Source organism: Haliotis rufescens, unplaced genomic scaffold (assembly GCF_023055435.1).
Source record: "Haliotis rufescens isolate VD_foot unplaced genomic scaffold, xgHalRufe1.0.p SCAF_29, whole genome shotgun sequence".
Classification (NCBI taxonomy): Eukaryota; Metazoa; Mollusca; class Gastropoda; order Lepetellida; family Haliotidae; genus Haliotis; species Haliotis rufescens.
The window spans coordinates 5483027-5509297 of NW_025963990.1; the positions used below are offsets into that span (position 1 = coordinate 5483027).

A 26271-nucleotide genomic window follows, 5' to 3' on the forward strand; every position below is an offset into this window, starting at 1 on the left:
GTCTTCAAATAGGAGACCCGTGAAGTTCCGGAGTAGAATAGGTCTTCAGCAACCCATGCTTGCCGTAAAAGGTGATTTTGCTTGTCGTAAAAGGCGACTAACGGGATCGGGTGGTCAGGCTCGCTGACTTGGTTGATGCATGTCATCGATCCCAATTGCGTGGATCGATGCTCATGACATAAATCACTGGATTGTCTGGTCCAGACTCGATTATTTACAGACCTCCGTCATAGCTGGAATATTGCCGAGTGCGGCGTTAAACAACAGACCAACCAACCAAAAAATCAAATATGTACCCAAGGTACGTTTCTGTTAAAAAATGTCACAAGATTCCTTCGGAGAAAGTTAAATTTTAATGAATTGCCTATTTTCATTACATCTTTCGATAAATGTATATTTGTGATTGTTTGTATCTGTTTATAATGTTGTTGTTCCGGCTTTCCTCTGAACCTAACCTGACTCACTTAAGTCTGTGTTTTTTGTCACTTGTTTTACAAGGGAATAAATTTATAAATATGCATGTCTTGCACAACCTCTTGTTAATCGTGTTCTTCGAAGACGGATGTGTTGTGACGAAACTCTTGACCCAAGCAGTATCCGGATTTTGGACCCGTTCACGGACATCCTCCACGTGGTACTCACATGGCGACTCTGCTCGTTCTAGACACTCCATTTTGAATTGTATTGATGTGATCCAACGAAATTACTGTAATATTGATTTCATATGTTCTTACAAAAGCGGGTATCTTCTCTACCTTTGTGAAATACATAAAATCACTTATAAAAAAATTCAAATAGAGAGCACAATTTCTTTGAAATATATTTCTCGATTATTTACAGACCGCCGTCATATAGCTGGAATATTGCTGAGTGCGGCGTTAATCAACCAACAAACAAAACAAAACATAATATCTTAATCGAACCCGGTTTTCGCTGGACGAGCGAACGCCTTAACATTTAGGCTACCACACCACCTGAATACATTTAGGTCTTTGAAAGGCATTTAGAAGTGATACACATAAGGAAGAGAATGTGTGGATGTCAACTTACTTCTTTATTATGAGGAAGAGAACGTTTCGGAATATATGCTTACTCCTTCATCAGGTGAATGAATGCCGGTGCGGTCGGGTAGCCTAGTGGTTAAAGCGTTATCTCGTCTCGTCTAAGACCCGGGTTCGATTCCCGACATGGGTACAATGTGTGAAGCCCATTTCTGGTGTCCCCGCCACGGTATTGCTGGAATATTGCTAAAAGCGGCGTAACTATACTCACTCACTGAATGAAAGCCATGAGGCAGTTTGCCGAATGTCCATTACCTATTACTTATCTACGATACTTAAGTACTGGCTTCCAGTCACCCGATGAAGGAATAAGCATACACTCCAAAACGTTATGTTCCTCATAATAAAGAAGTTGACATCCATATATTCTCTACCTTATGAATACACCTAGTACAAGAGTGAGTGAGTGAGTTTTTAGCAATATTCCAGCAATATCACGGCGGGGGACACCAGAAATGGGCTTTACACATTGTACCCATGTCGGGAATCGAACCCGGGTCTTCGGCGTGACCTAGTACAAGAAAAGGAAGCAAAGGTGGTTACGTCCTGGCACAAGTGGCCCGTGAAGATTCTGGGATAGAATAGGTCTTCAGCAACCCATGCTTGCCGTAAAATTCGACTATGCTTGTCGTAAGATGCGACTAACGGGATCGGGTGGTCTGGCTCGCTGACTTGGTTGATGCATGTCATCGATCCCAATTGCGTGGATCGATGCTCATGATATCAATCACTGGAATGTCTGGTCCAGACTCGATTATTTACAGACCGCCGTCATATAGCTGGAATATTGCTGGGTGTGGCGTTAAACAAGCCAACCAACCAACGCCCTGGCACAAGTATTCCATGACGTCAGATCCATCAATAATCGAGTTGCCTGCTCTCAGTGATTGTATGGTCTGCAGAAAGTGATAAGGTTCCATTTCCGCATTCCATTCTTCACACAAGTTTGCCATTCTGACCACATACGGAAATCAAGACCCAACATCCGTAACAAACCGGACTCAATAATGTATCTTGCTCACCTCCTTGTAAAGCAAGTTGAATGTCTTTATCTTTATCCATGCGGTTAAATACAATCACATGACAATTCAATTTCAATGCACTCTACAGCATTGTCGGTGTTATGAACATGCTGTTTTTTACTCAACCATCGTATGATTGTTAAAAAAGGTTTATTGATGACGTAAAAAAAGCATTATTGCTGACACAATAAAATATTTTTGTAGACGCAACAAAACACAATTGTTGATAACATAAAACATTACTGACAACGTAAAAAGATATATCGTTGCTGACCACCAAGAAGTCCTGTAGACGCGCTTGTGGGAAATTTCCATACCATGTTTTCAATCTAAAGGTATTGAACGTAGTTCAATACCTGTACATTTCAAGCTAACGATGTTTCAGTGGGATTTGGTTTGTTTGTGTGTTATTTAACGCCGCACTCAGCAATATAAGAGCTATATGACGGCGGTCTGTAAATAATCATTTTTTCTGGACCAGACAATCCAGTGATTGACTTCATGAGCATCTATCCAAGAAATAGAGAAACGATGACATGCATCAACCAAGTCAGCGAGCCTGACCACCCAATGCCGTTAGTCGCCTCTTACGAGCATAGTCGCCTTTCACGGCAAGCATGTGGTGTTGAAGACCTGTTCTACCCCGGATCTTCACGGGTCATCTATCATTTAACCTGTAATCTGTCTGACAAATCGGGAAAGACCAGCTGTGTTGATGTTTTAGGCAAAAAAAATCATCTATTTTGGAGGTACAAACAACTTCTTATAAATCACTCATTGATATTAGCAAAAAGACACATTTGCGTAAAACATATTAAAGGAGTGAGTGAGTTTATGCTTTATGTCACATCGGCAATATTTCAGCCATATCATGAGGAGAAATTATACAGTATTTATATGTTTAAACCAAATAAAGAACCTGTCAGCGATGGACGGTACAATTACTAGAATATCACAGATTTAATGTTTAAAACTAGCAAACAACAATAAAAAGATATCACAAAATATTCATGACAATCGCAAGCTCCGACGTTCATACAGTTTGGCCCTCACTCTATGAAGGTTCATACTCCAATGAACGCACACAAAGTGAAGGTCAATTCTTAAAAATATATATATTTTTTAACAAGTGTGAAAACAATGCCGTTTAAGACATTGCAATTCGACAATACCCGCGTTTTGACACACCGTTTGTCGAATATCAAGCCACAAACATTTTCCAATAGCATATATCCAATTTATGTCCCGGAATTTTTTGTGTAGTCACGTTGAGACTACTGCTCACGTCAATGATAAGTTTACTGCTCTGTGTGTTTCTTTGTTTGTTTGTTTGTTTGAGTGTTCATTCATATATTTATTTATTTTTCCAGAGATTGTCGTATGCCGAGCCCGATACGACAGCTTCAAGTACGTCTGCATCAGCGACAGAAGTTGTAACGGCAACGGTACTTGTCCCAATCCATGTCGATCTGCGTGCGAGTGTCTCAATGGATACAGCGGCCATGACTGCACCAAACGTATGTGAATCTGAACTGCGGGTCTCGTTGAAAAATTTCATACAATAGAATAGCGGTATGATAAAGTTGTGGGGACAGGCTTTTTCCAGTCCGAGTTGAAAGGAGTGAGTGAGTGAGTATGGTTTTACGCCGCTTTTAGCAATATTCCAGCAATATCGCGGCGGGGGACACCAGAAATGGGCTTCACACGTTTTACTCATGTCGGGAATCGAACCCGGGTCTTCGGTGTGACGAGCGAACGCTTTAACCACTAGGCTACCCGACCGCCCCCAGTTGAAAGGAAATGGTTAACTGGAATTATTACTGCTGCACAATTTATAATGTGGATTATGTATCATGAATGGTCAAGAAAAACTATTCTCAACTAATTGGGCAGGGGTGACACAGTGATACTGTTGAAAACTACTGGTGAAGGTGACAGAGAGGTACTGTTGAAAACTACTGGGGAAGGTGACAGAGAGGTACTGTTGAAAACTACTGGGGAAGGTGACAGAGACGTACTGTTGAAAACTACTGTTTGAAGGTGACAGAGAGATATGTGGTAAACTACTGGTGAATGTGAAAGAGTGATACTGTTGTAAACTACTGGTGAAGGTGACAGAGAGATACTGTTGCAAACTACTGGTGAAGGTGACAGAGAGATACTGTGGTAAACTACTGGTGAAGGTGACAGAGAGGTACTGTGGTAAACTACTGGTGAATGTGAAAGAGTGATACTGTTGTAAACTACTGGTGAAGGTGACAGAGAGATACTGTGGTAAACTACTGGGGAAGGTGACAGAGAGGTACTGTTGTAAACTACTGGTGAAGGTGAAAGAGTGATACTGTTGTAAACTACTGGTGAAGGTGACAGAGATACTGTGGTAAACTACTGGTGAATGTGAAAGAGTGATACTGTTGTAAACTACTGGTGAAGGTGACAGAGAGATACTGTGGTAAACTACTGGGGAAGGTGACAGAGAGATACTGTTGAAAACTACTGGGGAAGGTTACAGAGAGATACTGTTGAAAACTACTGGTGGAGGTGACAGAGAGATACTGTGGTAAACTACTGGGGAAGGTGACAGAGTGATACTGTTCTAAACTACTGGGGAAGGTGACAGAGTGATACTGTTGTAAACTACTGACGAAGGTGACAGAGAGGTACTGTGGTAAACTACTGGGGAGGGTAACAGAGAGGTACTGTTGTAAACTACTGGCGAAGGTGACAGAGTGATTATGTTGGAAACTACTGGTGAAGGTGGCAGAGAGGTACTGTTGTAAATTACTGGTGAAGGTGAAAGAGAGGTATTGTTGTAAACTACTGGGGAAGGTGACACAGAGATACTGTTCTAAACTACTGGTGAAGGTGAAAGAGTGATACTCTTGTAAACTACTGGTGAAGGTGACAGAGAGATACTGTTGTAAACTACTGGTGAAGGTGAAAGAGTGATACTGTTGTAAACTACTGGGGAAGGTGACAGAGACATACGGTTGTAAACTACTGGGGAAGGTGACAGAGAGATACTGTGGTAAACTACTGGTGAAGGTGACAGAGAGGTTGTGTTGTAAACTACTGGTGAAGGTGACAGAGTGATACTGTTGTAAACTAGTGAGGAAGGTGACAGAGAGATACTGTTGTAAACTACTGGGGAAGGTGACAGAGTGATACTGTTGTAAACTACTGGTGAAGGTGACAGAGTGATACTGTTGTAAGCTGCTGGTGAAGGTGACAGAGGGATACTGTTGTCAGCTACTGGTGCAGGTGAAAGAGTGATACTCTTGTAAACTACTGGTGAAGGTGAAAGAGTGATACTGTTGTAAACTACTGGTGAAGCTGACAGAGAGGTACTGTTTTAAACTACTGGTGAAGGTGACAGAGTGATAATGTTGTAAACTACTGGTGAAGGTGACAGAGTGATACTGTGGTAAACAATTGGTGAAGGTGACAGAGAGATACTGTTTTAACCTACTGGTGAAGGTGACAGAGAGATAATGTTGTAAATTACTGGTCAAAGTGACAGAGAGGTACTGTTGAAAACTACTGGGGAGGGTAACAGAGAGGTACTGTTGTAAACTACTGGCGAAGGTGACAGAGTGATACTGTTGTAAACTACTGGTAGTGGTGACAGAGAGATACTGTGGTAAACTACTGGTGAAGGTGACAGAGAGATACTGTTGTAAACTACTAAGGCAGGTAACAGAGAGGTACTGTTGTAAACTACTGGTGAAGGTCGCAGAGAGATACTGTTGTAAACTATCGGTGAAGGTGACAGAGTGATACTGTTGTAAACTACTGGTGAAGATGACAGAGTGATACTGTTGTAAACTACTGGTGAAGGTGACAGAGGTACTGTTGTAAGCTACTGGTGAAGGTGACAGAGAGATACGGTTGTAAACTACTGGTGAAGGTGAAAGAGAGGTATTGTTGTAAACTACTGGGGAAGGTGACACAGAGATACTGTTCTAAACTACTGGTGAAGGTGAAAGAGTGATACTCTTGTAAACTACTGGTGAAGGTGACAGAGAGATACTGTTGTAAACTACTGGTGAAGGTGAAAGAGTGATACTGTTGTAAACTACTGGGGAAGGTGACAGAGACATACGGTTGTAAACTACTGGGGAAGGTGACAGAGAGATACTGTGGTAAACTACTGGTGAAGGTGACAGAGAGGTTGTGTTGTAAACTACTGGTGAAGGTGACAGAGTGATACTGTTGTAAACTAGTGAGGAAGGTGACAGAGAGATACTGTTGTAAACTACTGGGGAAGGTGACAGAGTGATACTGTTGTAAACTACTGGTGAAGGTGACAGAGTGATACTGTTGTAAACTAGTGAGGAAGGTGACAGAGAGATACTGTTGTAAATTACTGGGGAAAGTGACAGAGTGATACTGTTGTAAACTACTGGGGAAGGTGACAGAGAGATACTGTTGTAAACTGCCGGGGAAAGTGACAGAGTGATACTGTTGTAAACTACTGGTGAAGGTGAAAGCGAGGTACTTTTGTAAACTACTGGTGAAGGTGACAGAGAGATACTGTTGTAAACTACTGGTGAAGGTGAAAGAGTGATACTGTTGTAAAGTACTTGTGAAGGTGACAGAGAGATACTGTTGTAAACTACTGGTGAAGGTGACAGAGTGATACTGTTCTAAACTACTGGTGTAGGTGACAGAGTGATACTGTTGTAAACTACTGGTGAGGTGACAGAGTATTACTTTTGTAAATTACTGCTGAAGGTGACAGAGAGGTACTGTTGTAAACTACTGGTGAAGGTGACAGAGATGTACTGTTGTAAACTACTGTTGAAGGTGACAGAGAGGTACTGTTGTAAACTACTGGTGAAGGTGACAGAGTGATACTATTGTAAACTACCCGTGAAGGTGACAGAGTGATACTGTGGTAAACTACTGGTGAAGGTGGCAGAGAGGTACTGTTGTAAATTACTGGTGAAGGTGAAAGAGAGGTATTGTTGTAAACTACTGGGGAAGGTGACACAGAGATACTGTTCTAAACTACTGGTGAAGGTGAAAGAGTGATACTCTTGTAAACTACTGGTGAAGGTGACAGAGAGATACTGTTGTAAACTACTTGGGAAGGTGACAGAGAGATACTGTGGTAAACTACTGGTGAAGGTGACAGAGAGGTTGTGTTGTAAACTACTGGTGAAGGTGACAGAGTGATACTGTTGTAAACTAGTGAGGAAGGTGACAGAGAGATACTGTTGTAAACTACTGGGGAAGGTGACAGAGTGATACTGTTGTAAACTACTGGTGAAGGTGACAGAGTGATACTGTTGTAAGGTGCTGGTGAAGGTGACAGAGGGATACTGTTGTCAGCTACTGGTGCAGGTGAAAGAGTGATACTCTTGTAAACTACTGGTGAAGGTGAAAGAGTGATACTGTTGTAAACTACTGGTGAAGCTGACAGAGAGGTGCTGTTTTAAACTACTGGTGAAGGTGACAGAGTGATAATGTTGTAAACTACTGGTGAAGGTGACAGAGTGATACTGTGGTAAACAATTGGTGAAGGTGACAGAGAGATACTGTTTTAACCTACTGGTGAAGGTGACAGAGAGGTACAGTTGAAAACTACTGGGGAGGGTAACAGAGAGGTACTGTTGTAAACTACTGGCGAAGGTGACAGAGTGATACTGTTGTAAACTACTGGTAGTGGTGACAGAGAGATACTGTGGTAAACTACTGGTGAAGGTGACAGAGAGATACTGTTGTAAACTACTAAGGCAGGTAACAGAGAGGTACTGTTGTTAACTACTGGTGAAGGTCGCAGAGAGATACTGTTGTAAACTATCGGTGAAGGTGACAGAGTGATACTGTTGTAAACTACTGGTGAAGATGACAGAGTGATACTGTTGTAAACTACTGGTGAAGGTGACAGAGGTACTGTTGTAAGCTACTGGTGAAGGTGACAGAGAGATACGGTTGTAAACTACTGGTGACGGTGACAGAGAGATACTCTTGTAAACTACTGGTGAAGGTGAAAGAGTGATACTGTTGTAAACTAATGGGGAAGGTGTCAGAGTGATACTGTTGTCAACTACTGGGGAAGGTGTCAGAGTGATACTGTTGTAAATTACTGGGGAAAGGGACAGAGTGATACTGTTGTAAACTACTGGGGAAGGTGACAGAGAGATACTGTTGTAAACTGCCGGGGAAAGTGACAGAGTGATACTGTTCTAAACTACTGGTGAAGGTGAAAGCGAGGTACTTTTGTAAACTACTGGTGAAGGTGACAGAGAGATACTGTTGTAAACTACTGGTGAAGGTGAAAGAGTGATACTGTTGTAAACTACTGGTGAAGGTGAAAGAGTGATACTGTTGTAAAGTACTTGTGAAGGTGACAGAGAGATACTGTTGTAAACTACTGGTGAAGGTGACAGAGTGATACTGTTCTAAACTACTGGTGTAGGTGACAGAGTGATACTGTTGTAAACTACTGGTGAGGTGACAGAGTATTACTTTTGTAAATTACTGCTGAAGGTGACAGAGAGGTACTGTTGTAAACTACTGGTGAAGGTGACAGAGATGTACTGTTGTAAACTACTGGGGAAGGTGACAGAGAGGTACTGTTGTAAACTACTGGTGAAGGTGACAGAGTGATACTGTTGTAAACTACCGGTGAAGGTGACAGAGTGATACTGTGGTAAACTACTGGTGAAGGTGGCAGAGAGGTACTGTTGTAAATTACTGGTGCAGGTGAAAGAGAGGTATTGTTGTAAACTACTGGGGAAGGTGACACAGAGATACTGTTCTAAACTACTGGTGCAGGTGAAAGAGTGATACTCTTGTAAACTACTGGCGAAGGTGACAGAGTGATACTGTTGTAAACTACTGGTAGTGGTGACAGAGAGATACTGTGGTAAACTACTGGTGAAGGTGACAGAGAGATACTGTTGTAAACTACTAAGGCAGGTAACAGAGAGGTACTGTTGTTAACTACTGGTGAAGGTCGCAGAGAGATACTGTTGTAAACTATCGGTGAAGGTGACAGAGTGATACTGTTGTAAACTACTGGTGAAGATGACAGAGTGATACTGTTGTAAACTACTGGTGAAGGTGACAGAGGTACTGTTGTAAGCTACTGGTGAAGGTGACAGAGAGATACGGTTGTAAACTACTGGTGACGGTGACAGAGAGATACTCTTGTAAACTACTGGTGAAGGTGAAAGAGTGATACTGTTGTAAACTAATGGGGAAGGTGTCAGAGTGATACTGTTGTCAACTACTGGGGAAGGTGTCAGAGTGATACTGTTGTAAATTACTGGGGAAAGGGACAGAGTGATACTGTTGTAAACTACTGGGGAAGGTGACAGAGAGATACTGTTGTAAACTGCCGGGGAAAGTGACAGAGTGATACTGTTCTAAACTACTGATGAAGGTGAAAGCGAGGTACTTTTGTAAACTACTGGTGAAGGTGACAGAGAGATACTGTTGTAAACTACTGGTGAAGGTGAAAGAGTGATACTGTTGTAAACTACTGGTGAAGGTGAAAGAGTGATACTGTTGTAAAGTACTTGTGAAGGTGACAGAGAGATACTGTTGTAAACTACTGGTGAAGGTGACAGAGTGATACTGTTCTAAACTACTGGTGTAGGTGACAGAGTGATACTGTTGTAAACTACTGGTGAGGTGACAGAGTATTACTTTTGTAAATTACTGCTGAAGGTGACAGAGAGGTACTGTTGTAAACTACTGGTGAAGGTGACAGAGATGTACTGTTGTAAACTACTGGGGAAGGTGACAGAGAGGTACTGTTGTAAACTACTGGTGAAGGTGACAGAGTGATACTGTTGTAAACTACCGGTGAAGGTGACAGAGTGATACTGTGGTAAACTACTGGTGAAGGTGGCAGAGAGGTACTGTTGTAAATTACTGGTGCAGGTGAAAGAGAGGTATTGTTGTAAACTACTGGGGAAGGTGACACAGAGATACTGTTCTAAACTACTGGTGCAGGTGAAAGAGTGATACTCTTGTAAACTACTGGTGAAGGTGACAGAGAGATACTGTTGTAAACTACTAAGGCAGGTAACAGAGAGGTACTGTTGTAAACTACTGGTGAAGGTCGCAGAGAGATACTGTTGTAAACTATCGGTGAAGGTGACAGAGTGATACTGTTGTAAACTACTGGTGAAGATGACAGAGTGATACTGTTGTAAACTACTGGTGAAGGTGACAGAGGTACTGTTGTAAGCTACTGGTGAAGGTGACAGAGAGATACGGTTGTAAACTACTGGTGACGGTGACAGAGAGATACTCTTGTAAACTACTGGTGAAGGTGAAAGAGTGATACTGTTGTAAACTAATGGGGAAGGTGTCAGAGTGATACTGTTGTCAACTACTGGGGAAGGTGTCAGAGTGATACTGTTGTAAATTACTGGGGAAAGGGACAGAGTGATACTGTTGTAAACTACTGGGGAAGGTGACAGAGAGATACTGTTGTAAACTGCCGGGGAAAGTGACAGAGTGATACTGTTCTAAACTACTGGTGAAGGTGAAAGCGAGGTACTTTTGTAAACTACTGGTGAAGGTGACAGAGAGATACTGTTGTAAACTACTGGTGAAGGTGAAAGAGTGATACTGTTGTAAACTACTGGTGAAGGTGAAAGAGTGATACTGTTGTAAAGTACTTGTGAAGGTGACAGAGAGATACTGTTGTAAACTACTGGTGAAGGTGACAGAGTGATACTGTTCTAAACTACTGGTGTAGGTGACAGAGTGATACTGTTGTAAACTACTGGTGAGGTGACAGAGTATTACTTTTGTAAATTACTGCTGAAGGTGACAGAGAGGTACTGTTGTAAACTACTGGTGAAGGTGACAGAGATGTACTGTTGTAAACTACTGGGGAAGGTGACAGAGAGGTACTGTTGTAAACTACTGGTGAAGGTGACAGAGTGATACTGTTGTAAACTACCGGTGAAGGTGACAGAGTGATACTGTGGTAAACTACTGGTGAAGGTGGCAGAGAGGTACTGTTGTAAATTACTGGTGCAGGTGAAAGAGAGGTATTGTTGTAAACTACTGGGGAAGGTGACACAGAGATACTGTTCTAAACTACTGGTGCAGGTGAAAGAGTGATACTCTTGTAAACTACTGGTGAAGGTGACAGAGAGATACTGTTGTAAACTACTAAGGCAGGTAACAGAGAGGTACTGTTGTAAACTACTGGTGAAGGTCGCAGAGAGATACTGTTGTAAACTATCGGTGAAGGTGACAGAGTGATACTGTTGTAAACTACTGGTGAAGATGACAGAGTGATACTGTTGTAAACTACTGGTGAAGGTGACAGGGGTACTGTTGTAAGCTACCGGTGAAGGTGACAGAGAGATAATGTTGTAAACTACTGGTGACGGTGACAGGGAGATACTCTTGTAAACTACTGGTGAAGGTGAAAGAGTGATACTGTTGTAAACTACTGGTGAAGGTGACAGAGAGATACTGTTGTCAACTACTGGTGAAGGTGACTGAAAGGTACTGTTGTAAACTACTGGTGAAGGTGACAGAGAGATACTGTGTTAAACTACTGGGAAAGGTGACAGAGAGGTACTGTGGTAAACTACTGGTGAAGGTGACAGAGAGATACTGTTGTAAACTGCTGGGGAAGGTAACAGAGAGGTACTGTTGTAAACTACTGGGGAAGGTGACAGAGTGATACTGTTGTAAACTAATGGGGAAGGTGTCAGAGTGATACTGTTGTCAACTACTGGGGAAGGTGAGAGAGAGATACTGTTCTAAATTACTGGGGAAAGTGACAGAGTGATACTGTTGTAAACTACTGGGGAAGGTGACAGAGAGATACTGTTGTAAACTGCCGGGGAAAGTGACAGAGAGATACTGTTGTAAACTACTGGTGAAGGTGAAAGAGTGATACTGTTGTAAACTGCTGGTGAGGTGACAGAGTATTACTTTTATAAATTACTGGTGAAGGGGACAGAGAGGTACTGTGGTAAACTACTGGTGAAGGTGACAGAGATGTACTGTTGTAAACTACTGGGGAAGGTGACAGAGAGGTACTGTGGTAAACTACTGGTGAAGGTGACAGAGTGATACTATTGTAAACTACCGGTGAAGGTGACAGAGTGATACTGTGGTAAACTACTGGTGAAGGTGGCAGAGAGGTACTGTTGTAAACTACTGGTGAAGGTGAAACAGAGGTATTGTTGTAAACTACTGGGGAAGGTTACACAGAGATACTGTTCTAAACTACTGGTGAAGGTGAAAGAGTGATACTCTTGTAAACTACTGGTGAAGGTGACAGAGAGATACTGTTGTAAACTACTGGTGAAGGTGACAGAGTGATACTGTGGTAAACTACTGGGGAAGGTGACAGAGACATACGGTTGTAAACTACTGGGGAAGGTGACAGAGAGATACTGTTGTAAACTGCCGGGGAAAGTGACAGAGTGATACTGTTCTAAACTACTGGTGAAGGTGAAAGCGAGGTACTTTTGTAAACTACTGGTGAAGGTGACAGAGAGATACTGTTGTAAACTACTGGTGAAGGTGAAAGAGTGATACTGTTGTAAACTACTGGTGAAGGTGAAAGAGTGATACTGTTGTAAAGTACTTGTGAAGGTGACAGAGAGATACTGTTGTAAACTACTGGTGAAGGTGACAGAGTGATACTGTTCTAAACTACTGGTGTAGGTGACAGAGTGATACTGTTGTAAACTACTGGTGAGGTGACAGAGTATTACTTTTGTAAATTACTGCTGAAGGTGACAGAGAGGTACTGTTGTAAACTACTGGTGAAGGTGACAGAGATGTACTGTTGTAAACTACTGGGGAAGGTGACAGAGAGGTACTGTTGTAAACTACTGGTGAAGGTGACAGAGTGATACTGTTGTAAACTACCGGTGAAGGTGACAGAGTGATACTGTGGTAAACTACTGGTGAAGGTGGCAGAGAGGTACTGTTGTAAATTACTGGTGCAGGTGAAAGAGAGGTATTGTTGTAAACTACTGGGGAAGGTGACACAGAGATACTGTTCTAAACTACTGGTGCAGGTGAAAGAGTGATACTCTTGTAAACTACTGGTGAAGGTGACAGAGAGATACTGTTGTAAACTACTAAGGCAGGTAACAGAGAGGTACTGTTGTAAACTACTGGTGAAGGTCGCAGAGAGATACTGTTGTAAACTATCGGTGAAGGTGACAGAGTGATACTGTTGTAAACTACTGGTGAAGATGACAGAGTGATACTGTTGTAAACTACTGGTGAAGGTGACAGAGGTACTGTTGTAAGCTACTGGTGAAGGTGACAGAGAGATACTGTTGTAAACTACTGGTGAAGGTGAAAGAGTGATACTCTTGTAAACTACTGGTGAAGGTGACAGAGAGATACTGTTGTAAACTACTGGTGAAGGTGACAGAGTGATACTGTGGTAAACTACTGGGGAAGGTGACAGAGACATACGGTTGTAAACTACTGGGGAAGGTGACAGAGAGATACTGTGGTAAACTACTGGTGAAGGTGACAGAGAGGTTGTGTTGTAAACTACTGGTGAAGGTGACAGAGTGATACTGTTGTAAACTAGTGAGGAAGGTGACAGAGAGATACTATTGTAAACTACTGGGGAAGGTGACAGAGTGATACTGTTGTAAACTACTGGTGAAGGTGACAGAGTGATACTGTTGTAATCTGCTGGTGAAGTTGACAGAGTGATACTGTTGTCAACTACTGGTGAAGGTGAAAGAGTGATACTCTTGTAAACTACTGGTGAAGGTGAAAGAGTGATACGGTTGTAAACTACTGGTGAAGCTGACAGAGAGGTACTGTGGTAAACTACTGGTGAAGGTGACATAGAGGTACTGTTGTAAACTACTGGGGAGAGTAACAGAAATGTTCTGTTGTAAACTACTGGTGAAAGTTACAGAGTGATACTGTTGTAAACTTCTGGTGAAGGTGACAGAGAGATACTGTTGTAAACTACTGGTGAAGGTGACAGAGTGATACTGTTGTAAACTAGTGAGGAAGGTGACAGAGAGATACTGTTGTAAACTACTGGGGAAGGTGACATAGTGATACTGTGGTAAACTACTGGTGAAGGTGACAGAGAGGTACTGTTGTAAACTACTGGTGAAAGTGACAGAGTGATACTGTTGTAAACTTCTGGTGAAGGTGACAGAGAGATACTGTGGTAAACTACTGGTGAAGGTGAAAGAGTGATACTGTTGTAAACTACTGGTGAAGGTGACAGAGGGATACTGTGGTAAACTACTGGTGAAGGTGAAAGAGTGATACTGTTGTAAACTACTGGTGAAGGTGACAGAGGGATACTGTGGTAAACTACTGGTGAAGGTGACAGAGGGATACTGTGGTAAACTACTGGTGAAAGTGACAGAGTGATACTGTTGTAAACTTCTGGTGAAGGTGACAGAGAGGTTGTGTTGTTAACTACTGGTGAAGGTGACAGAGTGATACTGTTGTAAACTACTGGTGAAGGTGACAGAGAGGTTGTGTTGTTAACTACTGGTGAAGGTGACAGAGTGATACTGTTGTAAACTACTGGGGAAGGTGACAGAGAGATACTGTTGTAAACTACTTGGGAAGCTGACAGAGAGGTACTGTTGTAAACTACTGGTGAAGGTGAAAGAGTGATACTGTTGTAAACTACTGGTGAAGGTGACAGAGGGATACTGTGGTAAACTACTGGTGAAGGTGACAGAGTGGTACTGTTGTAAACTACTGGTGAAGGTGACAGAGATTTACTGTGGTAAACTACTGGTGAAGGTGACAGAGAGATACTGTTGTAAACTACTGGGGAAGGTGACAGAGCGATACTGTTGTAAACTACTGGGGAAGGTGACAGAGAGATACTGTTCTAAACTACTGTGGTAAACTACTGGTGAAGGTGACAGAGAGGTTGTGTTGTTAACTACTGGTGAAGGTGACAGAGTGATACTGTTGTAAACTACTGGGGAAGGTGACAGAGAGATACTGTGGTAAACTACTGGGGAAGGTGACAGAAAGGTACTGTGGTAAACTACTGGTGAAGGTGACAGAGAGATACTGTTGTAAACTACTGGGGAAGGTGACAGAGAGATACGGTTGTAAACTACTGGTGAAGTTGAAAGAGTGATACTGTTGTAAACTACTGGTGAAGGTGAAAGAGTGATACTGTTGTAAACTACTGGGGAAGGTGACAGAGACATACTGTTATAAATTACTGGTGAAGGTGACAGAGAGGTACTGTTGTAATCTGCTGGTGAAGTTGACAGAGTGATACTGTTGTCAGCTACTGGTGAAGGTGAAAGAGTGATACTCTTGTAAACTACTGGTGAAGGTGAAAGAGTGATACGGTTGTAAACTACTGGGGAAGGTGACAGAGACATACTGTTATAAATTACTGGTGAAGGTGACAGAGAGGTACTGTTTTAAACTGCTGGTGAAGGTGACAGAGAGGTACTGTGGTATACTACTGGTGAAGGTGACAGAGAGGTACTGTGGTAAACTACTGGTGAAGGTGACAGAGTGATAATGTTGTAAACTACTGGTGAAGGTGACAGAGTGATACTGTGGTAAACAACTGGTGAAGGTGACAGAGAGATACTGTTGTAAACTACTAGTGAAGGTGACAGAGAGATAATGTTGTAAATTACTGGTGAAAGTGACAGAGAGGTACTGTTGAAAACTACTGGGGAGGGTAAGAGAGAGGTACTGTTGTAAACTACTGGCGAAGGTGACAGAGTGATACTGTTGTAAACTACTGGTAGTGGTGACAGAGAGATACTGTGGTAAACTACTGGTGAAGGTGACAGAGAGATACGGTTGTAAACTACTAGTGAAGGTGACAGAGAGATACTGTGGTAAACTACTGAGGAAGGTGACAGAGAGATACTGTTGTAAACTACTGGGGAAGGTGACAGAGAGATACTGTTGTAAACTGCCGGGGGAAAGTGACAGAGTGATATTGTTGTAAACTACTGGGGAAGGTGACAGAGTGATACTGTTCTAAACTACTGGTGAAGGTGACAGAGTGATACTGTTGAAAATTACTGGTGAAGGTGACAGAGAGGTGCTGTTGTAAACTACTGGTGAAGGTGACAGAGAGGTACTGTGGTAAACTACTGGTGAAGGTGACAGAGTGATACTGTGGTAAACTACTGGGGAAGGTAACAGAGAGGTACTGTGGTGAACTACTAGCTAGGGGTGGCAGAGTGATACTGTTGTGAACTTCTAGCTAAGGGTGGCAGAGTGATACCGTGGTGAACTACTAGGTAAGGGTGGCAGAGTGATACTGTGGTGAACTACTAGCTAAGGGTGGCAGAGTGATACTTTGGTGAACTACTAGCTAAGGGTGGCAGAGTGATACTGTGGTGAACTACTAGCTAAGGGTGGCAGAGTGATACCGTGGTGAACTACTAGCTAAGGGTGGCAGAGTGATACTTTGGTGAACTACTAGCTAAGGGTAGTCAGAGTGATACTGTGGTGAACTACTAGCTAAGGGTGGCAGAGTGACACTGTGGTGAACTACAAGCTAAGGGTTTCAGAGTCATACTATGTTGACCTACTAGCTAAGGGTGACAGAGTGATACTGTGGTGAACTACTAGCTAAGGGTGGCAGAGTGATACTGTGGTGAACTACTAGCTAGGGGTGACAGAGTGATACTGTGGTGAACTACTAGCTGATTGTGGCAGAGTGACAATGTGGTGAACTACTAGCTAAGGGTGACAGAGTGATTCTGTGGTGAACTACTAGCTAAGGGTGGCAGAGTGACACTGTGGTGAACTTCTAGCTAGGGGTGACAGAGTGATACTGTGGTGAACTACTAGCTAAGGGTGGCAGAGTGATACTGTGGTGAACTACAAGCTAAGGGTGGCAGAGTGACACTGTGTTGAACTACTAGCTAATGGTGGCAGAGTGATGATGTGGTGAACTACTACCTAAGGGTGGCAGAGTGACACTGTGGTGAACTACTGGTGAAAGTGACAGAGTGATACTGTTGTAAACTACTGGTGAAAGTGACAAAGTGATACTGTTGTAAACTTCTGGTGAAGGTGACAGAGAGATACTGTTGTAAACTACTGGTGAAGGTGACAGAGAGATACTGTTGTAAACTACTGGTGAAGGTGACAGAGTGATACTGTTGTAAACCACTGGTGAAGGTGACAGAGTGATACTGTTGTAAACTACTGGTGAAAGTGAAAGAGTGATACTGTTGTAAACTACTGGTGAAGGTGACAGAGAGATACTGTGGTTACATTACTGGTGAAGGTGACAGAGTGGTACTCTTCTAAACTACTGGGGAAGGTGACAGAGATTTACTGTGGTAAAGTACTGGTGAAGGTGACAGAGAGATACTGTTGTAAACTACCTGTGAAGGTGACAGAGAGATACTGTTGTAAACTACTGGGGAAGGTGACAGAGAGGTACTGTTGTAACCTACTAGTGAAGGTGACAGAGGTACTGTTGTAAACTACTGGGGAAGGTGACAGAGAGATACGGTTGTAAACTACTGTTGAAGTTGAATGACTGATACTGTTGTAAACTACTTGGGAAGGTGACAGAGAGATACTGTGGTAAACTACTGGGGAAGGTGACAGAGAGGTACTGTTGTAAACTACTAGTGAAGGTGACAGAGAGATACTGTTGTAAACTACTGGGGAAGGTAACCGAGTGATACTGTTGTAAACTACTGGTGAAGGTGACAGAGTGATATTGTTGTAAATTACTGGGAAGGTGACAGAGAGGTACTGTTGTAAACTGCTTGTGAAGGTGACAGAGAGGTAATGTGGTAAACTAGTGGTGAAGGTGACAGAGAGGTACTGTTGTAAAGTACTGGTGAAGGTGACAGAGTGATAATGTTGTAAACTAGTGGTGAAGGTAACAGAGTGATACTGTGGTAAACTGCTGAGGAAGGTGACAGAGAGATACTGTGGTAAACTACTGGAGGAGGTGACAGAGAGATACTGTTGTAAACTGCCGGGGAAAGTGACAGAGTGATATTGCTGTAAACTACTGGGGAAGGTGACAGAGTGATACTGTTCTAAACTACTGGTGATGGTGACAGAGTGATACTGTTGTAAACTACTGGTGAAGGTGACAGAGTATTACTGTTGTAAATTACTGGTGAAGGTGACAGAGAGGTACTGTTGTAAACTACTGGTGAAGGTGACAGAGAGGTACTGTGGTAAACTACTGGTGAAGGTGACAGAGTGATACTGTTGTAAACTACTTGGGAAGGTAACAGAGAGGTACTGTGGTGAACTACTAGCTAGGGGTGACAGAGTGATACTGTGGTGAACTACTAGCTAAGGGTGGCAGAGTGACACTGTGGTGAACTACTAGCTAAGGGTGGCAGAGTGATACTGTGGTTAACTACTAGCTAAGGGTGGCAGAGTGATACCGTGGTGAACTACTAGCTAAGGGTGGCAGAATGATACTGTGGTGAACTACTAGCTAATGGTGGCAGAGTGATACTTTGGTGAACTACTAGCTAAGGGTAGTCAGAGTGATACTGTGGTGAACTACTAGCTAAGGGTGGCAGAGTGACACTGTGGTGAACTACAAGCTAAGGGTGTCAGAGTCATACTATGTTGAACTACTAGCTAAGGGTGACAGAGTGATACTGTGGTGAACTACTAGCTAAGGGTGGCAGAGTGATACTGTGGTGAACTACTAGCTAGGGGTGACAGAGTGATACTGTGGTGAACTACTAGCTGATTGTGGCAGAGTGACAATGTGGTGAACTACTAGCTAAGGGTGGCATAGTGATGATGTGGTGAACTACTAGCTAAGGGTGGCAGAGTGACACTGTGGTGAACTACTAGCTAGGGGTGACAGAGTGATACTGTGGTGAACTACTAGCTAAGGGTGGCAGAGTGATACTGTGGTGAACTACAAGCTAAGGGTGGCAGAGTGATACTGTGGTGAACTACAAGCTAAGGGTGACAGAGTGATACTGTGGTGAACTACTAACTAAGGGTGGCAGAGTAATACTGTGGTGAACTACTAGCTAAGGGCGGCAGAGTGATACTGTGGTGAACTACTAGCTAAGGTTGGCAGAGTGATACTTTGGTGAACTACTAGCTAAGGGTGGCAGAGCGATACTGTGGTGAACTACTAACTGAGGATGGCAGAGTGACACTGCGGTGAACTACTAGTTAAGGGTGGCAGAGTGATACTGTGGTGAACTACAAGCTAAGGGTGGCAGAGTGATACTTTGGTGAAATCCCAGCTAAGGGTGGCAGAGTGATACTGTGGTGAACTACTAGCTAAGGATGGCAGAGTGACACTGTGGTGAACTATAGCTAAGGGTGGCAGAGCGATACTGTGGTGAACTACTAGCTGAGGATGGCAGAGTTGACACTGCGGTGAACTACTAGTTAAGGGTGGCAGAGTGATACTGTGGTGAACTACTAGCTGAGGACGGCAGAGTGACACTGTGGTGAACTACTAGTTAAGGGTGGCAGAGTTATACTGTGGTGAACTACTAGCTAAGGGTGGCAGAGTGATACTATGGTGAACTACTAGCTAAGGGTGGCAGAGTGATACTTTGGTGAACTACTAGTTAAGGGTGGCAGAGTGACACTGTGGTGAACTACTAGTTAAGGGTGGCAGAGTGATACCGTGGTGAACTACTAGCTAAGGGTGGCAGAGTGATACTGTGGTGAACTACTAGCTAAGGGTGGCAGCGTGATACTTTGGTGAACTACTAGTTAAGGGTGGCAGAGTGACACTGTGGTGAACTACTAGCTAAGGGTGGCAGAGTGATACATAGGTGAACTACTAGCTAAGGGTAGCAGAGTGATACTGTTGTGAACTACTAGGTAAGGATGGCAGAGTGACACTGCGGTGAACTACTAGTTAAGGGTGGCAGAGTGATACTGTTGTGAACTACTAGGTAAGGATGGCAGAGTGACACTGCGGTGAACTACTAGTTAAGGGTGGCAGAGTGACACTGTGGTGAACTACCAGCTAAGGGTGGCAGAGTGATACATAGGTGAACTACTAGCTAAGGGTAGCAGAGTGATACTGTGGTGAACTACTAGCTAAGGGTGGCAGAGTGATACTGTGGTGAACTACTAGCTAAGGGTGGCAGAGTGATACTGTGGTGAACTACCAGCTAAGGGTGGCAGAGTGATACTGTGGTGAACTACTAGTTAAGGGTGGCAGAGTGATACTGTGGTGAACTACTAGCTAAGGGTGGCAGAGTGATACTTTGGTGAACTACTAGTTAAGGGTGGCAGAGTGACACTGTGGTGAACTACCAGCTAAGGGTGGCAGAGTGATACATAGGTGAACTACTAGCTAAGGGTAGCAGAGTGATACTGTTGTGAACTACTAGGTAAGGATGGCAGAGTGACACTGCGGTGAACTACTAGCTAAGGGTGGCAGAGTGATACTGTTGTGAACTACTAGGTAAGGATGGCAGAGTGACACTGCGGTGAACTACTAGTTAAGGGTGGCAGAGTGACACTGTGGTGAACTACCAGCTAAGGGTGGCAGAGTGATACATAGGTGAACTACTAGCTAAGGGTAGCAGAGTGATACTGTGGTGAACTACTAGCTGAGGGTGGCAGAGTGATACCTTGGTGAACTACTAGCTGGGGGTAACAGAGCGATACTGTTGTGAAATAGTGGTCAGGGTTGCAAAATCATTCTGTTTTGAATTATCATGCATGGATGATCCATTGGTACTTTTGTAATCTAGTCGGCCAGTATTTTTTACGATGACTTGTCTGTTTTACCTTCACAGCCCCAATCTGCACTGCTAAAGGAAACGAGTGTGGTGACAATGGCCACTGTGATACATCTTCCAAAGAATATTTTTGTCGCTGCATCAACGATTACACTGGACGAAAGTGCAAATCAGGTGAGCAGGATTCAGCCACATTGTTCATGTGGTGGTACGAACGTATTCATCTTGAAAGGTGAATACTACGGATGGAAATTAATTACAATTAACAAATCACAGGTACCCCTATCAACAAATGAAGGAAAAGGCAAACCAAAGGCGCAATGTTATGGTGTTTAGATTGATGGCAACATGTGTAGGATAGCTATTAAAATATTGCCCACTATAATGATGTGTTTATTTCAGCCCCTTTCTGCACCGTTGGGGGGAACGATTGTGGGGCAAACGGGAATTGCACACGTAAAGATTCTGGTCGTGGGAATTCATGTGTCTGCAAAAACGATTATACTGGAGAAAGATGCAACGATGGTAAGACTTCGTATTATACTACATCGGCACTACTGAGGGAATAGTAATACTGTTTCTATTTATGTTCAACATACAACCAGGGGGCATGGGTGGCCCAGACGTCTTAGGCGCCGCGATTCGCTGTGCAGAGTGGCGTTCCTTGGGCACGCCAGAAACCTATGATTGTGGGTTCGAATTCGAATCCCTGTGGGCATGGACAGTGTTATCTCGACTTGACTGATAAAAATGCAACAAATCTAACTGATGTTATAAACACCTTTAGGAATGTGTATAAGTGTCGACAGTGATGATGACATTTGTTGTATGTCTATGTAAATATTGTTAACTGTATTTTTTTGTTTGTTGCAGCCCCTTTCTGTACCATTGGAGGTAGCGAGTGTGGTGTCAACGGAAACTGCACTATCACTACTGCATTACATCATGGACGTTCCCTATATTCATGTGTCTGCAGAAACGGTTATACTGGCGACAGATGCAACATTGGTAAGGCTATTAAGATACTATATCAGAATGGGTCGGTGAATCGTGGTTAAATTATTTCACTACGTGGCAACACCATCTTGGAGGGAAATCCAAATGGATTTTTATGTTTAGCGCTTTAGTGACAGCCACGATAGGAGTATGGCAATGTGTGAACAGTCAATCGATAGATCAATGATTTCCATCGCAATCCAGATGACAATATATTATGTCTTGCATTACACATCTAAACAGTGACAATGTCCTATGGGTTGTGATTGTATTCTGATCAATGTCAGCTACATTCTGCACGGCTGGAGGAAGTGAGTGTGGTGTCGACGGTGGTATATGGTATAAAGGTCGCTTTGAACAATATGTTAGTCAGTGTACACACCTGAACAGTGTCCTATGCCCTGCACAATTTATTCCTTTTGTTTATTTCAGCTCCGATCTGCACGGCTGGAGGAAGTGAGTGTGGCGTCAATGGAGACTGTGACACATCGACATATTCCTGTGCCTGCAAGAACGGATACACTGGTCAAAAGTGCACCACACGTGAGGAGGCAACTAAGGGCTCAACATTAAGTGTTGCGTGTCTCACTGAACTGTCGATTGATGTACTTTGTAACTGACAATACGGATTTACCACATTGCAGTGCACGCCCGTTATCACATTTGATTGATCAGTACAGCTAATTGTTCGTACCAGGAACAAACCTGTGGTTACAGACTGTTATCTGGATCTGATTGATCAGAACAACAGATCTACCTAATGTTACAAACACATCATTGAATGTGGAATAGACCAATAATTAGACTGCAACGTGACCAGACTAGATTGATGGTGACATTTGGGCGTCTATTAAACTATTGTCCACTGTAATTCGATGTGTTTATTGCAGCCCCTTTCTGCACTGTTGGGGGAAGTGGCTGTGGTGCCAACGGACAATGCATTGGAGGTCATTACTGTAGCTGCAGAAACGGTTTTACAGGCGTGAGATGCACCACTGGTAAGACCACATATTTGTATAAAAACAAAATTCCACGTGTGGGGAGCTCTTTGAACAATATGTCAGTCATTTTAAACATCTGAACAGTGTCCTATGCCCTGCCCTGTTATGTAACAGATCGACCTATTGTTACAAACACAAACACGGGGCGATGGGGTAGCCTAGTGGTTAAGGCGTTCGCTCGTCACGCTGAAGACCCGGGTTCAATTCCCCACATGGGCACAGCGTGTGAAGTCCATTACTGGTGTGCCCCGCCGTGATAATGCTAACAATGTGCAAGCATTATCACGGCGGGGGACACCAGTAATGGACGCTGTGCCCATGTGGGGAATCGAACCCGGGTCTTCAGCGGCGTTAAACCATACTCACTAACTCACACTACTCTGTAACTGGCAATACGGATGTACCACAATGTTTCTCGTGTACGGCCGTTATCACATTTGATTGATAAGTGAGCTAATTGTTTGTATTATCAGAAAAGAAACTGTGGGTATATTTTAACCGCGATCTGATTCTTAGAATGCAAAACTAATGTTCATTATGCTTCTCGGAAAATGTTACAGTGTCTAGATTGATTATCACATTTGTGGGATATTTATGTATTATCTACTGTAATCCGTTGTGTTTGTTACAGCCCCTTTCTGTACTCTTGGGGGAAGCGGTTGTGGCGCCAACGGAAACTGCACACGAACTACTAGATATTATGGACGTGCTACATATTCATGTGTCTGCAGAAACGGTTATACTGGATCCAGATGCAACATTGGTAAGGCTACCACATTAACAATCAACATTACAAAGTGAATTATATCTGAACACTGTTTTGAGCAGTAGTTAAGTCATATATCATTGCGTAGGAAACTATTGTGTGTGTGTGTATGTGTGTGTGTTTTGGTGGTGTGTGTTGTGTTGTGTTGTGTTGTGTTGTGTTGTGTTGTGTTGTGTTGTGTTGTGTTGTGTTGTGTTGTGTGTTGTGGTGTGTGTTGTGGTGTGTGTCGTGGTGTGTGTGGTTGTGTGTGTCGTGGTGTGTGTCGTGGTGTGTGTTGTGGTGTGTGTTGTGGTGTGTGTTGTGTTGTGTTGTGTTGTGTTGTGTTGTGTTGTGTGTTGTGTTGTGTGTTGTGGTGTGTGTTGTGGTGTGTGTTGTGGTGTGTGTTGTGGTGTGTGTCGTGGTGTGTGTCGTGGTGTGTGTTGTGATGTGTGTTGTGGTGTGTGTCGTGGTGTGTGTCGTGGTGTGTGTCGTGGTGTGTGTCGTGGTGTGTGTTGTGATGTGTGTTGTGATGTGTGTCGTGGTGTGTGTTGTGATGTGTGTTGTGGTGTGTGTTGTGATGTGTGTGGTGGTGTGTGTGGTGGTGTGTGTCGTGGTGTGTGTCGTGGTGTGTGTTGTGGTGTGTGTTGTGGTGTGTGTGGTGGTGTGTGTCGTGGTGTGTGTCGTGGTGTGTGTTGTGATGTGTGTTGTGGTGTGTGTTGTGGTGTGTGTTGTGGTGTGTGTGTGTGTGTGTGTGTGGGGGGGGGGGGGGGGGGGGGGGGGTTGGTGGTGGGGGTGGTGGCGATTACGATGTAACAAGTGTTCGTTGTATGGCAATACTACAGTACTACTCATGTTCGCCGGATATACCCCTTGATTGATAAGGGGTGGTGGGGTAGCCAAGAGATTAAGCCGTTCGCTCGTTACGCCGGAGACCCGGTTCGATTCCCGACATGGGTACAATGTGTGAAGCCCATTTCTGGTGATATTGCTGGAATATTGCTAAAACTCACTCACTCTTTCATTTGATTGATTGAGAAGCGCAGTTTATTGTTTGTGTTATCAGCACAAAATGTATGGACATGGTTAATGTAGTCTTGACTTGAGTTATAAGAATAAAAAATAAAACCATACTCACTCACTCACTATTCATGTGTCTGCAGTAACGGTTTTACTGGCGACAGATGCAATGTTGGTAAGACTACGTTTTATACTATTTCACATAACCAAAGGAATCCTTTTCAAACGTCACTTTCAATGGTATTTCAATCATTTCATGGCATGGCAAACTATTCTCAAGCTTACTGTTCTACTAACAACTGCTCGGTAACTAATATTAACGATCTATCATGAAGGTCCCGAGGCAGAGCCAATATGCCCCTTGATTGAGTGAGTGAGTGAGTGAGTTGGGTTTAACGCCGCTTTTAACAGTATTCCAGTCATATTGCGGCGTGTCAGCTTAATGTGGGAGGAAAGCCCGAAGAGATGCAGGTCTCAGACGTTTACCACTTCGGTGAAACCCACGAGCTCGGGTATGGTGCTGACAAACCTAGAAACATAATCGGGGCGAACCGGGATTCGAACCCACAATCATAGGTTTCTGGCGTGCCCAAGGGACGCAACCCTGCACAGCGAATCGCGGCGCCTTAGACGACTGAGCCACCCGTGCCCCCTGCCCCTTAATTGATTAGTGGGGTACAGTTGAATGTTTGTACAATTAGCAAATATTGGTATGGACTTCTCGGAATATGTTGTAGGGTCCAGATTGAAGTGACATTTGTGGGGTGTCTTTGCAAATATTGTGAACTGTAATTCGATGTGTTTATTGCAGCCCCTTTCTGCACTGTTGGAGGAAGTGGCTGCGTCTTTGAACAATATGTCAGTCATTTTAAACATCTGAACAGTGTCCTATGCCCTGCACTTCATATCTAATCAGTGGCAATACCCTATGTTTTGTGCTTGTATTCTGATCAATGACAATACCCAATGGTTTGTGCTTGTATTCTGATCAATGGCAATAACCTATAATTTGTGCTCAGCATTTTTTCCTTAAGTTTATGTCAGCTCCGATCAGCATGGCTGGGGGAAGTGAGTGTGGTATATGCTCTGCACTTCATATATGATCAGTGACAATATCGTATAGATTGTGTTCATCATTTATTCCTTTTGTATATTTCAGCTCCGATCTGCACGGCGGGAGGAAGTGAGTGTGGCGTCAATGGAGTCTGTGACACATCGACATATTCCTGTGCCTGCAAGAACGGATACACTGGTCAAAAGTGCACCACACGTGAGGAGGCAACTAAGGGCTCAACATTAAGTTTGGCATGTCTCACTGAACTGTTGATTGATTTACTCTGTAACGGGGCGGTGGGTAGCCTAGTGGTTAAAGAGTTCGCTCGTCAGGCTAAAGACCCGGGTTCGATTCCCTACATTGGCACAATGTGCGAAGCCCATTTCTGGTGTCCCCCGCCGTGAAATTGCTTGAAAATTGCTAAAGGCGGCGTAAAACCATACTCACTTACCCACGCTACTCTGTAACTGACAATACAGATTACCACAATGCTTCTCGTGTACGCCCGTTATCACATTTGATTGATCAGTGCAACTAATTGTTCGTATTATCAGGAACAAACCTGTGGTTACAGACTGTTTTCTGGATCTGATTGATTAGAACAACAGATCTATCTAATGTTAAAAACACATCACTGAATGTGGAATAGTAAAATAATTAGACTGCAACGTGACCAGACTAGATTGATGGTGACATTTGGGCGTCTATTAATCTAT

General features: G+C 43.4%; 1 protein-coding gene across 1 annotated transcript in view; it reads left to right on the plus strand.

The window, feature by feature from the left end:
• Positions 1-3011: 3011 nt before the first annotated feature.
• The window catches only part of LOC124123600 (neurogenic locus notch homolog protein 3-like), a 45697-nt gene continuing 22437 nt past the window's right edge, over positions 3012-26271 (plus strand). The window contains exons 1-9 of the mRNA XM_048402733.1: positions 3012-3018; positions 3454-3600; positions 20800-20916; positions 21145-21267; positions 21616-21750; positions 22171-22281; positions 22629-22736; positions 23371-23502; positions 25661-25771. Coding sequence (XP_048258690.1) covers positions 3012-3018; positions 3454-3600; positions 20800-20916; positions 21145-21267; positions 21616-21750; positions 22171-22281; positions 22629-22736; positions 23371-23502; positions 25661-25771 — 991 coding nt within the window. The remainder of the gene's footprint in view (positions 3019-3453; positions 3601-20799; positions 20917-21144; positions 21268-21615; positions 21751-22170; positions 22282-22628; positions 22737-23370; positions 23503-25660; positions 25772-26271) is intronic.